The 16808-nt window shown below is 38.6% G+C and overlaps 1 protein-coding gene across 33 annotated transcripts in view; it reads left to right on the top strand.

Moving 5' to 3' along the window:
- Positions 1-16808, top strand: part of ATXN2 (ataxin 2) — an 82766-nt gene that overhangs the window by 45648 nt on the left and 20310 nt on the right. For 26 of the 33 annotated variants that reach the window (XM_043530025.1, XM_043530019.1, XM_043530017.1 and 23 more), the window contains 10 exons: positions 1791-1988; positions 2522-2700; positions 4423-4632; positions 6078-6257; positions 7902-8099; positions 9218-9325; positions 11079-11149; positions 12026-12333; positions 12906-12969; positions 14297-14449. In XM_043530025.1, the coding sequence (XP_043385960.1) occupies positions 1791-1988; positions 2522-2700; positions 4423-4632; positions 6078-6257; positions 7902-8099; positions 9218-9325; positions 11079-11149; positions 12026-12333; positions 12906-12969; positions 14297-14449 (1669 nt within the window). The remainder of the gene's footprint in view (positions 1-1790; positions 1989-2521; positions 2701-4422; positions 4633-6077; positions 6258-7901; positions 8100-9217; positions 9326-11078; positions 11150-12025; positions 12334-12905; positions 12970-14296; positions 14450-16808) is intronic. The other 7 variants (XM_043530023.1, XM_043530026.1, XM_043530010.1 and 4 more) reach the window with 1 other exon arrangement.

The following is a 16808-nucleotide window of genomic DNA, read 5'->3' as shown; positions in this document are numbered from 1 at the left end:
GATTAAAGGAACGGAGCACAGGTGCTCTGAAGTGGAGCCACCCACAGGGGGACACATCTTTAAGAATGCCAGTTACAGCACAAGGAGCGTAACTTCTCCTTTAGAAATATTGTGGTCCAGTGACTGGGACTCAGGAAACCTGGGTTGTATTCCTGGCTCTGTCACTGACCTGGTGTATGACCTACATAAGTTACTATAGCTGTCTGTGCCTGTATCCTCTCTCTCCCTCTGTTTTATCTGTTTACACTGCAGGATCTTTGGGATAGGAACTGTTACTCATTATGTGTCTGTACAGTGCTCAGAACAGTTGGAGTCCTTCAGTTGGAGTCTCTAAGTGCTACTGATACAAACATGAATTTGTATTTAATTTGTCTGTTTCTGGCATTCTTAAATGAATTAAGGACTGGTGGGTGTCTTGAGAGAGCCTGATGGGGCTGCTGCCTTTTTTGGAGCTTAGTGAGTAAGCTTGGTTTGCCACACTGAAAATGAGGGAAAGGAAATGATCTCATGCTTCTAAAGAAGATATTTCAGGTGCCAGAATAACCAAAACAAAGCACTACCCTACCATAGTTTATAAAATGACCTGATAGTATCATTTTCTAAAAAAAAAATAAAATGGGAATTAGAACAGGCTGTTTTCTTTGTTTTTTTTTTTTTGTTTCTTGAATAAAACAAAGTGCAGGTTAAGGCTGCCTGGACAGTCCAGAGCTTGCCTTGTTCTGCCATTTCAGTGGTCTTCTAACTGTTACATATGTGCTAGAGGTGGGCAAAACTTTTAACCAAAACTTGTCTTGGCAAAAAATGTAGATTTGGTATCACCAAAACATTTAGCAAATTTTTGCCATTTTCACCAAATTGTTTTTTTTTTTTTTTGGGGGGGGGGGGCATCTTGTTTGTTTTTTTTCCAATTCAAAGTAACTTTCTGTTTTGAACATTTCAACTTTTTATTTTTAAAAATATGCAAAATCAAAACAAAGTATTTAGTTGCAGATTGAACTTGTTTTGATCAACCTGAAATGAAATTTAAAAACTTTATTTTAATTGCCGGTGAACCTAAAAATGAGTTACTAGCACAGCTTGAATATGCACAACTCTTCTTCTGTGTAGCACATTTCATCCAGAGAGCGGTAGGTGCTTTGAAAAGGTGTATAGTTACCCAGTGTGAGAGATGGATAAGTTGGTCGTGAGGTCCAAGGTCACATGACAAGTCTGTGGTAGTAAAAAATATAGAGCCCAGGACTCTGATTTCCAGTTCCCTGCCTCTGATTCCCAGTAACCACTGGTCATAACAGCAAAAGCCAAAGATCTAAGGCTGGAATTTTCAAAGGAGTTAGATGGTTTACTTTCACTGAATTTCAAAAGGAGTTGGACACCTTATTTCCTTTGGCTTCTCTGGAAATTCCAGTTATAGATCTTCAGCTTTAGAGTTGAACTGAAAGGAGAAACAACCTTAGCTTCAGATCTTGATAGCTAATTCTCACATCTTTAACAGTGTTGAAAACTGGAGTCTGTCTTGACAGTAGTGGCGAGGGACATCTTTAGTCCTGGGGGAAATGCTGCACCTTGAACTCGGACTTTGGCTGGCAAAGAAATAACTTCTAATTTTAGAAATTGACAAAATTCTAAGTAATGTTTAGGTTAAAAAACAACCTTTCATTTCATCTTGAACTGCTTTCTTGCTCTTGTGGGTTTGTTAAACTTAGCTTTATGTAAATGTATTCTTTGTGGATTATCTGTAGGCTTATAAATTTCAAATATATTTTTCTCTACCTTCCCATTGTATCTCTTAGTGTGCCCTTAGAGAGGGATAATTCAGAAGAATTTTTAAAACGGGAAGCAAGAGCAGCTCAGTTAGCAGAAGAAATTGAATCAAGTGCCCAATACAAAGCTCGGGTTGCCTTGGAAAATGATGACCGGACAGAAGAAGAAAAATATACTGCTGTTCAGAGAAATGCAAGTGAACGAGAAGGACATGGTGTGAACACTAGGTATTTAAAGGGAAAAATACTACTCGTAGTATGTTAAAGATAAACGTAGTACAGTAGTAATTTATGCATTGAGACTTATTTGTCTTTGCCAGTTATTGGGCTGTTTCTTAAAAAGAAAAGACAAATTGTTGGAGAGTGGGGAAGAAACAGTGTAATCAGTGTATTGAATTCACACAGACTTCAGGAAATAGCAGTGTAGGCTCTGCATGTTACGTATCAAAGCATCTAAAATGCCTCAGAAAACCTTGAAAATTCAGCATTAAATTATCCAGCGTCCTGTAGGATTACAGAAACCACACTGTGAGGGCTTAAATACAGTATCAACAGCTATGTAGTGCATGTAAATATTCTTTTTGTTCTGAAATTTAACCATTAAAAGAGTACAAATTTTGAACTAGGAGGTGTAGGATTTACTTTTATTTTGATTGCAGGGGAAGGTACATACAAGTAAAGCTTATTCATTCTTTGAATGGTCAGATAATCTCTTATTTTCCATCTCTGGCTATAACACTGAAAGGAATTTTCTGTTCCAGGGAAAACAAGTATGTTCCAACTGGACAACGAAATAGAGATGTCCTGTCCTGGGGAGGAGGCAGACAAAATTCACCAAGGATTGGACAGTCTGGATCGGGCCCCTCAATTTCAAGATCTGGATCCCATACTTCAGACTTTAGTCCTAATTCTGGAGCAGACCAAAGAGTAGTTAATGGAGGCAAGTATCTCAATTAAATCAACAAGCTTTAATTGAGTGAGTTCTTGTTTCTAAAAATGTGGCCACTATGAAGTTATGTGAAATACTGACCACAAAACAATCATACAACTAAAATAGCAAGAACTGACGTGCCCTTTTCCAAGAATAAGTCAGACTAGTATATAGAGTTCATGGTTTTCACTTTGGTTTAACCTTTTATTGCTATTTGATAATGAACATTTAAACAGTAACTCAACTATATTGTGGATAGTTACATGCAGCTGAGAACTCAATTTGTTTACCTTCTGCTAAAACATCTTAAACTTGAAGGAAGATGAACCTTTAGATGACTGATACACATTTCTGTAGTGTTACATGAAGTCTTGTACATATTAAATTAGCAATGATCAGCTTTGTGTTGTGGGTGGGTGTGAGAAGAGTCGAAGTACTGATCTCCAGATGTCACAAGTCTCTGGTGCGTCTTGGGAAAGAGGCAGCAGTATTAGAAGAAATATCACTTTGCGCTCTTGTATGAGGACCCAAACCAACTTCCTCTGAAAGCAATGTAAAGGCTCCCATTGATTTCAGTGCGACTTTAGTGTGGCGTGATTAAGGTCTGCAATAGGAAGGTAAAACAACTGGATATAGAGAGGGAAGTTCTCCAGAAGTTTTCTCTCCAGATAAATACTCTTGAGTATCTTTGGCTGTGTGTACGTTTGTGTACTTATATATATAATTTATTATATATATAATAAAATCTGTAACTGAGCGAAGTGCAGCACTATTTCCTTTAACAGAGCTAATTGAGTCCTATATGCTGCGAACGGGACGTTCAGTTGTTGGCATGTGTTGCTTATTGAGTTCAGTAATACACCAGCCTCGTTGGAATACTTTTATTTTTTTTAAAAACCTAACAATTAAAGATGTGGAGAAATAAAACAGCACATAATACTCAAGTGTGACGCTCTGGGGAGGAGATGTGGGCAATACCTAGATAAAGGTAAGTGATGTTTACTACTTAAATATTTTTCCTTTAAACATTTTGATCTGCAGCACTCAACTACTGCCCAAACAATATAAATTTTGTTTGAAATATACATTTTGTACCTGTATTGTTCATTGTATGAGTTTACTGAATGCACATCAGTCAGAAGTTTATGCATTATGTTCTTAAATTGTGAAGTTGGTTGCTTTGTTTCAAAAACAAATTTTAAATAAGCCCTCGACAGAAGTGGTAAAGGCACAAATGTCCGACTTCAGACACTGAACACCGCTGTTTTTTGTAAAGAAATATTTTCTGTAGTTGATATCGCTCATTGTCATTAAGTTTGAAAAGTAATAGCTTGCATAGTCAGTACTGTATGTGAATCATTGTATGAGATCCTTTAGTAGCTATTTATGCATCTTATCTAGAGAAATGTGTACGGAGAAATGTGTATAGAAACAGGCTAACAGATTAAGCTTTAACTATCTATTCCTCAGTAGTATTTTTAGATCCTAAATTAACCCTTTGGGGAGCTCATGAGACATTCAGGCATTCAATTTGACCAGTCTCAAAGAGGGGAAAACAACCTAACAGGGATTATTCTACCACTTGTAGAAATGAAGGAATTTGTCCCCACAGGGTTAATTATATGAAAAATCATTTTTGTCATATTTTACTTTTTTTTTTCTGTTTACCTTTTTCCCCACATAATTTTTCTTTAGTTTTTATACTTTCCTTCATATCATTTGTTCTGTCAGGTGTTCCCTGGCCATCGCCTTGCCCATCTCCTTCCTCTCGCCCACCTTCTCGCTACCAGTCAGGTCCCAACTCTCTTCCACCTCGGGCAGCCACCCCTACAAGGCCGCCCTCCAGGCCCCCCTCGCGGCCGTCCAGGCCCCCGTCTCACCCCTCTGCTCATGGTTCTCCAGCTCCTGTCTCTACTATGCCTAAACGCATGTCTGCAGAAGGTACAATACCACAATTTGTTCATGTTTTTGTTTGTCTTTGTTTAACTCCTTTGTGAGTTTAATTACAAAATTGTTTTTCCTCTTCATTACTTAACCTATAATTTGTGTTTAACTTTAGTTTATCAGACTATTTCTATTAACCTTTTTATTTAAAGAAACTTTACAAAAACAAAATATAAAGCTGTGAAATTTCCCGAGTTGGTATGAAATCAGCTCAGCTTTGTAACGCTGCTCAGTGTCTTGACCTAGCAAACAGCAACACACAGGGCCTGGTAGTTTTTTAGAAGGCATTCTTAGGAATGTTATTTTTAGGATCGCTGTAAAAATCTCAAGCATTTTGTCATGTTGTACCACATACAACAGTTAAATAAACCAGACTCATTCCAACTGCTTCCTCTCGGATCCCCAAATCCTGTTTTTGATAAAAGTGCACTGTGAAAAGAGATTAGAATGTTACTTTAAAAATGAACCTATAGAAAATATTGACATAATTGACGCTTACATCAGTGGGGCAGCAGTGTGGTATACCTTTGGTAGCTAGCAGTACATATAAAAGTTCACATTTTTCAATCTCATAGTTATACATGGAGAAGTGTTTTGAACTAAATTTATATATGGTGCACTCCACTATTATGGTAATGGGCATCTCCTGAATGTGAGATTCATAGTCAAATCGTGTAAAGAAATAGACAATACTGCATACCAGTGCACTAACTGGAAAGTTGATGGCCCCTCAAAATAGGTATTTCAACAGAAACTTCAGTAAGAGACACAGCAGTCTCCGATCAGCTGAATCAATTACTAATATGCCATGACTTGCCTGATCATCTCTTTCAAAGAAGATGGTAATAGACATACCCACAGGAGTTTCCTTCATTGCTTTTCGCTATCATTGCTAGCCTTATTGACTAAATAAAATTGTGAGAATCCAGCATGCAAGTTCCATGGTTTTTTAGCTGCTCTGATTCAACAAGTGTGGAATGAAGCATGTTATTTGATTGTTCAGGTTTCAGCACTCCTCCAGAGGAAGCTAGTAGACTAGTTTGTTTGGCTCAGGTCACAGTAAAGCAATATTTAAAATGCACATAATTCTTGAATTTAAAATTTCTCCGGAATTAAATTGGTGCAGCAAAACTTCTTTGTTAAAGGTTAGTGAAGCTTGTAACTGCTAGTGAATTCAAGCTCAGATACCAAGATGATTGGCAAGTTAGGATTCCTAGGTTGATTGGACAAGTAATATTCACCCATGTGTCCAGTTGCCCTGAACCCATGGAACCCCGGTTATGGTCAAGTCCTATTTAACTTGCTTGACTTCATTGTCCTACTAGAGCTTACTGGAATTGGAGCTTAGATCCAGTTGCAAAAATGGATAGTAAACTTAGCTAAACTTTAAAGTAAGAGAAATATTAGGTATTCATAGTGTGGGGATGTGTTCTTCTTCCCAGGGCCACCACGGATGTCTCCTAAGGCACAACGGCACCCTCGAGGTCACAGAGTCTCTACTGGTAGGGGTACAATTTCAAGTGGCTTAGAATTTGTATCTCATAATGCACCAGGGGAAGCATCTACTTCTACAGCACGAGGCAGCCCATCAGGTGGGACGTGGTCATCAGTTGTCAGTGGGGGTAGGTATAGCTTGCCTTATTGCAGATGGCTTTCCAGGGATGTTTTTAGAATATTAATGTTAAGCAGAATCTTAAACTTCCAGGCAGTTCAGCCTTTGAATAAACATCAGGTCTGCTAAATGATTGTATTTTATTGTTTTAACTACAAGGGGGTGGTTCCATCAACTGTTTGCTGCAATTAAACATACCTTAAAGGAAGGAAAATGCCTAGGAGTTAGCTGAAAGGAAGTGTAGTCTTAAGAAAGCTATTGGAAGAGGCAAGTAATGGGGTGTGTTCCCCACTCCCACAACTATACCTCAATAACTGCTGTGTGACTGAATTCATGTGCAGTTATATATGAACAAGAACCTTGGGTAGAGAGGAAAGTAAGAGTGATAGGCCAAGAAAAGTTGGAATTCTACTTAAGGTGAAGCCTTTATAAGGGAATTTAAAATTACATGTTTCTCTTAAAACTGTCTTTTAAATTGCTTCCTTTCCATTCTTATAAATCAGGATTACTGTGTATAGTCAGTACAAGTAGGTCTGTCTGGTTCTGTTATAGCTCAGAATTCTTTCAATCAGAATTTTCAGTTAACAGCCTCTTAATTGAAGGCATAGTATTTAAAGCTTATTTTTATGACACTGAATGTCTACTCTAGAGGCTTTTAAACTCCTTTATAGTGTGGACTGTGTCTTAGTGATTTAGCAGCAGTCAGCCCCCAGCAAGTGAGATACAGTCTGGAGCTTGAAGCTTAGCGCTGCTAGACCTCTAGAAAATTGTGCAATGGAGACACTATTCTAATGAAAGAATATGTGAATACATTGTCATTTTGTAATGCATAGCCACATTTTGATAGACGAAGGCTATTTCTTAGACCTGCTGCCTTAAGCTTTCTATTTCAGTACAATTCTGTCACTCTCCTTGGTGGTTTTTCTTCTCTCTTTTATTAACATACAATAGGGCTATTAACATGAAAACAGGATCTTTTTTTAGTCCTTTTTCTTTTGTCTCACTTGAAGTCATAATCTTCGGGCATCACAGCTAGTTGCTTTCAAGATGATCAATGTCAAAGCAGATTATAATATGTGGCGAAGAATAGGCAGGAGGAGCAGGTGGTCTCCTAAAGAATATTTATTCTGGTATGCATATATTTCTTCTTAGTTATAGAACTTCTGGGGTGACAGAAAATCTTATATATAAGTATCTGTCCCAGTGGAATACTTCAGTTTTCCAGTAGGCATCAATCTCTAAAGAGGAGCGTGTAAAGCAAGTCATGTGTAAGATACTTATGTCCCTCAGTCACTTTTAAAAAAGTGTTTTACATTTGTTTGTATAGAGGGCCACCTCTTTGCTGTGCCTGAAACTGTGTGTTAATCTGAGCTGTTGCGGTTGGACCGATTTGGAATCGCAGCTTCGTTGTAGGACTGCAGGGCAGTGATTGTGTATTGAGGGAATCTTTTTCTGCAGACAAATCCTACATGTAATCTGAAATGCTGAATTATAAAGAACTAAGAAATGTACTTGAAAGGTAAACAGGGTTTCAGTAACTGTATTCTGTTGCACTAACTATTTTTAAAGCATGTTCTTAGGCTTCATTTTTTTTAAGCACTTAACAGCTATAGGGGCTCAGCTATCCTATAACTATTGTTTCTTTTTATTCTAGTTCCAAGATTATCCCCTAAAACACACAGGCCTAGGTCGCCAAGACAGAGCAGTGTTGGAAGTACTGCAACTGGGCCAGCTCTGTCCTCTCCGCAAGCTGGTACTATTCCTACTGAATCAGTTGCCATGCCTGTCCCAGCTGCATCTCCCACACCTGCCAGTCCTGCATCCAATAGAGCAGTTACCCCATCCAGTGAAGGTAAACTGTCCTGATACTTTAAATTCTTCAGTTTTAGTCTTAAGTGAAGGGAAAGGGTATACTGACCCAGACTCTACACATCTCTCCTATGTTTTGTGCATTTGATTGCATTGTATTCCACTGTATACAGTCAGTTTCATGATACTTGAGTGTCCGGGTGGGTATCTTACACTGCAACGCTGCTGAAAAGCATTTTGATAGACTAAGGCTATGTCTACACGACAGAGCCTGTGTTTGCATAGCTATGATGGCATAGCCCCCACTGTAGATGCAGCATACACCTCCAGAAGGAATTTTTTGTGCTGGTGTAGGAACACCACATCTGGATAATGTTAGCTATGCCAGCAGAAGCACTCTTCTGTCTGCATCTGTGCAGGGGGTTTGTTGGCATAGCTCTGTCAGTCACGGTTGTGGGTTTTTTTCCATGTCTCTGACTGATGTAGCTTTGCTGACGTATATTTTAAATGTAGACCAAGCCTAATAAACTTCTCCCCATTCCTCTGTACTTCTCTTAACAGAATGTGTAGCGTACAGTTATTGTCATACTTTGTTAAAGGTGACCTGAAAAGATTTTTAAAAAATTGAATTTGCAGCCTTTTCCTGTGCCCAAAATATCAGCAATATAAAATCCATTTTTTGTTAGCAGAATACTTGAAGGTCTCAGAACTCCCAGACATCTGTAACACCTTAACTGAAGAGCCCAGGTGGTTCATTTTTCTAACAGTGGCTTTCTTTATCCAAACTGTTTAAATCTTTCACTTGACTCTTGTGAGTTCTTTCCACTAGTTCTCCAGTCACCATAGTCCTTCAGCCCAGGCAGGCCCTGAATTTCTAATGGAAAACAAAGTGCACTTTTTTTTCCCCCAGGTTCTCGTTAGACATCATAAAGTATTTAAAAAAATTAAGCCTATTTTTTTCCTTTGCAGCTCACCTTTCACAGAATTTTCGTAAATGTAAAATGGTTGTTAGCTTCCTCTTCTTCTTCTTATGTTCTCTTCTGGCCTAAAGTTTTCTCTCAAATATTTCTTCCCCTGGAGTTCTTGCCTTATTCTTTGAGGTGTGTGTCTATACATAATAATATATTTGAAAGTAACTTTGAATTGAAATTATATTTCTAGCTAAAGATTCCAGGCTTCAGGACCAGAGGCAGAATTCTGCAACTGGAAACAAGGAAAATGCTAAGCCAAGTGAGATTTCTCCTAGCTTTACTAAACCTGAAAACAAAGGTTTGTATCTAAAAGTTCCCTTAAATATTTTTAGCGTAATTTAGGGAATTGTAAGCACAAATGCCAGTATCAACTGGTGAAGTTAACATCTTATTACAGTGACTCTTAGGTAGTTGCTTCAGCTTTCTACAAGTAAGAATCTTTGTTCATGCAGCTGTGAAAGTGAACAGCATTGCAAACTTTGCAGGGGGATTATTATTCCTTAACCATTCCATCAACATTAAAATAAAATATAGAAACACTTTTGACGACTAGTTTTGTAAAGACTTGTTTTTAACTAAGCTTAAATGGACCAGAGTTTCCTTTTTAAGTATTACGTTCATGATACATAAGATCATAGAATATTAGGGTTGGAAGAGACCTCAGGAGGTCATCTAGTCCAATCCCCTGCTCAAAGCAGGACCAACACCAACTAAATCTTTGCTTCTTGGATATATTAGTTCTCATAGTAACAAAAGTAAATGTATGGTTTTAATTTAGCTTTCTTTATAACCTGCTCCATGGTTGCTCATACAGGTCTCAAGAAATCTTCTGTGGTATTAGATTTTTTTCAGTTTGGTCTCTAGTCTTAAAATTTTAATGTTTCTGGCCATATGCAATGTAAACTTTAAGGTTATATTATTGCATTGGCGTCTGACAGATTGCACTGCAGAGTTCCTTAGCTCTACAGCTAGGAGTGTGGTGTAACAAAAACCTATGGATCTGCCCAAAAATAACCATGGTTTCAGTGGTAAGGATTTTTGTGTGTTTAAGAATGCGGTTTGTGGAGTTGTGCAAAACTGTACAGCTACAATGAAGCAGCTGAGTGTCTTTTTTTTAAAGAAGAAAATAAGCCCAAAGATCTACATTAATGTGGCAAATTTAAAATAGGAAATGCAGAAGTTATGTTTCTTAGAAATGGCTGAATAACATGTGAGTGGAGAAATCAACAACTAACAGAGTTACTCAGAAAAATTCATTGACCTAGTCAATTATTCAGTCAGCTCTTAAGTTTTTGTAGTTAACTTGCACACAGGTTGTACTTTGAATTACTAGTTAGGCCTCATTATTTTGCATTAAAGTTTTATAACATTTGCATTTCCTTGTTTGTTTTAAATTTGTAACTTGATGTTGTATTAACACGTGTGTGTGTTCCTTATTGTGAATTATGGCCTGCTGTCATTCTGTTGTTGAGTTCTAGTAATATAAAGCACAGAAACCTGTTTTTGATTTTTTTTTTGTGGTCTCCATAAAAAGAGTAACAGCCCTGTACTTCAAATGGTTTAAAAGTCATGGATTTGACATAACCAATTTGAGAGTGGGGAAAAAGCAGTATCGAATGAGATTGCTTCAGTTTGGGGAAACAAGAGTGAGTGGCTGCAGTTCCTTCTCTCTCTGCTTTGTTTAGAAACATGGGCAGGAGGTTGATACATTACTGGATCTTTCCTCTTTCATACAGCTCAAGATTCTGGAGGCTGCATTGTAACTAAATTTAAGTATCTCAGCAGATAAAGAACAAAATTTAACTTTAAAATCCCAAAAGTGTAATGTATTTAAGGGAGCTTTTCATTTTCTCTTATGCAGTGATTTGGATTAGAATTGCTACTGAATATTTGCTCCTATCGGAGTAACAGCTTTCCAAATCAAAGATATAATCTTTCTTTCATTCTTAGAAAACTGATGTTCATGTTACTGACATAACTCCAGTTATTATAAGGTTTGTTTTATGTGGAGTAGGAGTTTGGGTTTTTCATGTGTATGTTATGTTTGGCAGGTGTATCTTCAGTTGTTTCAGAACATAGAAAACAGATTGATGATTTGAAGAAATTTAAGAACGACTTTAGGGTAAGTGTCTTTCATGTGGGCGTTGACTAAAAAAAGAGTTTTATACCGTCCTTTTCCATTGACGTGCATCTATATTTTCAGTTAAGGAGTTGAGCATATTTATCAATAGCAAAATAGGCCCTTAAATTAATGAGTATATATTAGAATGTCATTCAAACAAATATATCCGTGTAAGATTGTGACACAAGCCAATATGAACAAAATCAGTGCTCACTCTCCTTAATCTGTATGTGGTACTTAGGTGTCTCAGAATATTCAGCATTAGCAATATTGAGCAATTTAGATACTGTCTATTGGAACACTAGTTAGAACACTTTTGTGTCTCACTGTAAATAGCTCGAGCAATTGGGGCAGGTATAATTAACCGTGTTGTAGTTGTGTTGCACATCTTCCCTCCCAGAGAACCTCTACATCCCAAAAGTAGCTATGCCATAATATGTCTAATAGTTAGCCTAATTTAAAACATTTAATTGAACCGGTTAGCTCTCTGGGGGCAAAAATGGCTTCTTAAATTGCTATCTCCTCATTAAGTGTTACTGTTACATTGTATTGAATAGTGTCTAGTACTGCTTAGGTGTTGCTGTGATTTGTACATTCATTAGAAAATGAAAAGGAAGCCTCTTCAATCCCATCAAAGTGCTTCTTTCATCTAAGCCTCCTTAAGTTTATAGACCCATCACATGTGTGTGCTTATTTCCGTTTTTAGTGATGAAACTTGCATCTTCCATTAAAATAATTTCAGGCTCCTGCAGCTGAACAGTTTATGGAAATTTTCCTTTTCGATTGCATAAGTATTGTTGGTAGTAATTCATGTGTTTTCTGTATCTCGGCATAGGGATGATATTTATTGAAAGTGTTAACTATTGGTGTTTTCAGTTACAGCCAAGTTCCACCCCAGAGACTGTGGATCAACTGCTAAACAAAAATCGAGAAGGTGAAAAATCCAGAGATGTGATTAAAGAGAAAACAGAATCAAACTCTAAAGAATCTGTCATTGAAACCAGCAGTAATGCGAACTCGAACAGTGGCAGTAGCAAATCGAATAGTCCCAGTATTTCTCCATCAACTAGTAGTAGCTCTGAGCAGAAGCGAGGGCCAGAGGTAACCTCTCAGGGTGTACAGACATCTGGACCTGGAAGTAAACAAGATAAAGAGGATAAAGAAGAGAAGAAAGATACCTCTGAGTGAGTAATTGTGTTCTTAATAAGCAAATCTGGTGTTTTCTCAGTTTTTAGAATCCCCTGCAAAGGGGAGAGCTACTGTTTGAAAAAATTAACTCTTAGTATTTATATAGGACTTTGTTAATGAATTAATCTTCACAACGCCTCTGAGTTAGGTGGGTAAATATCTGCGTTTTACAAATGAGGAAAGAGAGGCAGAAGTTAAATGATTTGCCCAAAGCCACGCAGCAGGTTGGTGGCCGAGCTAGAACTCTGGTCCTCCTGACACCTAATCCTGCACTCATTTGTCTAAGGCCTGTCCCTTTGTCAATCAGACTAATCACTATCAAAAATATGCTTTGTAGAAATAAGCGTAGTAGTTGATTTTTTTCCCTTTTCTTTCCATATAGTGTGATTAGCTGTGTGCCCCTTAGTTTCCCAAAAGTCTTCTCAGTTGTAAAACCTAATCCGACAATATTTTTATGTTGTGATGGGATTTTAATAACTCTAACAGTTGAACTGTGAAAGACTTCAGGGGAAATGTTTGTGAAGGAATATCTCTGAACTTTAAATCATTTGTGTGTTTTTGTGTGTAGGCAAGTTAGGAAATCAACACTTAATCCCAATGCAAAGGAGTTCAACCCTCGATCTTTTGCTCAAGTAAGTTGATGGTTGTATTAAGCGATATTGCATGTGGTGGCACACAACTTCTCAAGTAATTGCCCAGTAATATTGTCTTTCTTTGTACGCTTGGGTCAAGTACGCTGTATCCCGCTAGTTGAGTCGGAGGACTGGTCCACACTGGGAATTTACATTGCCATAGCTACGTCTTTCAGGGCTGTAAAAAAAATCCACACCCCTGAGAGATGTAGCTGTGCTAACCCAACCCCTGGTGTAGAAAACAGTGCTACCGACTCTCAGGGAGGTGGATTACCTACGGCGATAGGAGAGCCCCCCCCCCCCCCCCCCCCCCCCATTGATGTAAGTAGTGTCTACGCTGAAGCGCTAAAGCAGTGCTGCACTAGAATTTGAAGTGTAGACATACCCTTTGTGTCTCTGACCAATTCTCCTTCATGGTTTAACAGTGTACCAGATTAATTCTGAGGGTTTTTAAGAACAGCAGTTTGGTACATCAAACCATAACACATTTTGAAGGGGGTTCACTATATTTAGTAAACAACAGACTACACCAAATGTGGTGTACTGTTTTATTTAATAAAAAAGGCTGTCTTAAATACCTGGCCTGTGTGACTGTTTGGGACGCTGTATTATATTTATTTCCTTCAGATCTTCACCACATATCCTCTCATCCCCTCCTTCACCCATTGTCTAAACTGGTTCCTAATTACGTTCTTCTGAACTCTGACAGTATTTAACTTAATGGAACTTATTCACAGATGATCACAAGCCCTCTAGGAAGGCTTTCTAGATTTTGGTTTTGACTGACAACAATATTTGACCTGGAGCTGTTGCCAGGGGGCCCAAAGCCAGTCCACCTTTCCCTTGAAAAGTTTCCTCCTCCTAGTGAGGAAACAGCAGCTGTGATTGTTACATCCAGGCTACCACAAGGAGGGTGTGCAGCATCTTTGAAAACTGATGCTGTTAGGAAATGTGGAGGCATGATGTGCTGCTCTTAGCCCTTGCCTTTCCCTTCCCCACAGGCGGTGTGCTATTTCTGTAGTGCTCTCCTCCTCAAGGAGCAAGCATTTCTGCTTTGAAGTACTTTGAGTCAGAAAACACTAACTCTAGCACTAGCCTTCAGTGTCTTAAAATCTTGATAATCTTTTCTTCTTTGTCTTTTTAACTTCACCATGCAATCAGGTGAAAAGAATTTACATGTTTTAAATGCCTGTCTTTAAAGAAGCATAATCCGTTCCATTCCTGTCTGACCGCCATGTGCAAACTCTGAGCATAGGTAAAACTGGCATACATGGTATACATGAGTGAATTGTGCGCTGACAGAGTGAACTGTTTCATTTATTTGTAGCCCAAGCCTTCTACTACACCAACCTCACCTCGTCCACAAGCTCAGCCTAGCCCTTCTATGGTGGGTCATCAACAGCCAACTCCTGTGTATACTCAGCCTGTTTGTTTTGCACCAAATATGATGTACCCAGTCCCAGTGAGCCCAGGCGTACAGGTAAAATAGACTTGTCTAACAGCTTAATTAAATATAATATTGTTGGCACATTTAAGATCATGATTAATAGGAGGTGGGACTTAAAAGCAGAAGTAAGCTGTTAGTGCCCTGTTGTGCGAGGTGCTGTACAGGGATAGATGTGCTCTGTGATCAATATTTACACCATTATTCATATGTATATTTATCTAAACAACTAAAAAATAGAAAACTTCCCCAATTGCCTCTCAGCGTAACTGATATATTGCTTGATTTCTTATAGGTGTTATTGCAGAAGTGGGTTTTGAAGGGACTTCAGTTCATATATACAGGCGTACCCTCATGCTTTCACTTGCCCAAATACTAGTGAAGATAGCTCTGAGTTTTGTGCCTCAGGCTACCAAATACATAGTGGTCTAGCTCTCTAAATTCCAGCCTCTGTCATTGTAGAGGCTACATCCTATATCAGGGGTCAGCAACCTATGGCATACATGCCAAAGACGGTACGCGAGCCCATTTTTAATGGCACACTGCTGCCTGCCGGGGTGCCGGCAGGCAGCAGTGTGCCATTAAAAATCTGGCCCAACCGTGCCCAGCCCAGCCCGCTCTTCTCTGCTCCCTCCCGTGGGGGCAGGGGGTAAGGGACAGAAGTGTGGTCCTGCTGGCTCCCCTGCTTCTTCCCGCAGTGTGCTGGGTTCCTGCCCCTCCTCCTCCTCTCCGTCCCTCCCTCCCTGCTGGCCCTTGCGAGGGAGGGGATGGGGGAGGAGCAGGGTCAGCGTGCTTTCTGCTCCTGGTGGAGGCAGAGAAGAAGCGGAGGCAGGGCCTTGGGGAAGCGCTGCATTTGGCCATAAATCCAATACATAAGCTTTCTATTGTAAATGTTGTTCAAAGTAGCACATCCAATCACTACTAGCCTCAGGAGTGGATTACTGGAAATTTTTAAGAGCAGGTTAGACAAACACCTGTCAGGGATGGTCTAGATAATACTTAGTCCTGCCATGAGTGCAGGGGACTGGACTAGATGACCTCTCGAGGTCCATTCCAATCCTACAATTCTATGATTTCTACCCTGTGGTCTGTAGATGTTTGGACATGCAAACTTAATAATAGTAGCTACAATAGAATGCTATGTATGAGGCAATTGGAAACTTGAGCTGTGCTTACAAGCCTAAAACATTTATTAATCTTCTGGTCCCTTGCCAAAATTTCGTGTTTTTAGTCACAATATAAAGACTCAATTAATAGTCTTTCCAATGAAATATTTTTTTGGGGAGAATGAGAGAGAGAGAAGGGTTATTGCAGTAATGTTGAAGCTATCCTTCTGAAATGTTAAATGAAGGGTGCCTGTACCGTATCTGGTAGCTTCCCAAATGCAAGTTAGATCCCACTGTTCTGAATCTACACAAATTCCTGGCTGACAAATAGCCGGTACTAGGTAAGACACTGAGCGTTTCAAATATTGATACCTTGAAACCCTAGTCTAGGGCAAAAAACCATCAAACATGCAAATTGCTGCAGCACATGTTCTCGTTAGCACAGCTGTTCATCCTTCTGTTACTAGAATGTGACAGGGTTATTTTTGGTAACTACTAAATAATGTACCCTATTGCCCTTTGAATGGTAATGGCTTTCCAGTGATGTCACATAAAAGGCGACAATTAAAATGCTAAGATAGCAGCATAAAGTTTTAAATTCAAATTAATTGTGGAATAGCTTTCCAGCCAGTCTTTAAGATCTTTTTTACTGAGACGCAAATGAGGTACAACATTCTAATCACTAAAACGATCTGTTTTACTGTCATCTTAAAATTAAATGTACTTCACTGCTCCTTTGCTGATTTTTGTATCTGTTGCCTACATAGTGTCTGCAGTGACTTATTGTTTAAGTATGCAAATATAAAACCTAAAATTCACAGGTAATAAATAAATTAATACGGTCTCAGATAAATCCTAAATAATTAATCTCAGATGCTGGAAAAATAGTTACTTGTAAGTTTAAAAAAGGTCCAAATAGTCATTGGAAACCTCTCTAAATCTAGTAACTTCATAGTTCAGTCTAGTAGCTTCTTAGGTGCTATGTATAAGTCATCCTTGGCATCTTCATAGTCTTCTGTGTTGGGTAGGTGAGTGTAGTATAGATAACCGTCATCACCTACCTGCAGCCTCCTAACAAGTTTATAAATAGAGCTGGAAAACTAGGGTATGCTAGTTTTATTTATACATGCTTTTATTTCAGGGAGACCTCCATAGTAGGGAAGCACTGTCCTTCCCAGGCTGTTAATATAATCATTTGTCTTATCCCATTATGGGAATAAAAACTATACAGTTGCTCTTAAGAAAAAACAAAGAACATTTCTAATTTCAGGGTGGTTATGAACAATATT

The sequence above is a fragment of the Chelonia mydas genome, chromosome 15, assembly GCF_015237465.2.
Source record: "Chelonia mydas isolate rCheMyd1 chromosome 15, rCheMyd1.pri.v2, whole genome shotgun sequence".
Lineage (NCBI taxonomy): Eukaryota > Metazoa > Chordata > Testudines > Cheloniidae > Chelonia > Chelonia mydas.
The sequence above is the reverse complement of the archived record's forward strand: the minus strand, read 5'-3'. Positions and strand labels throughout refer to the sequence as shown.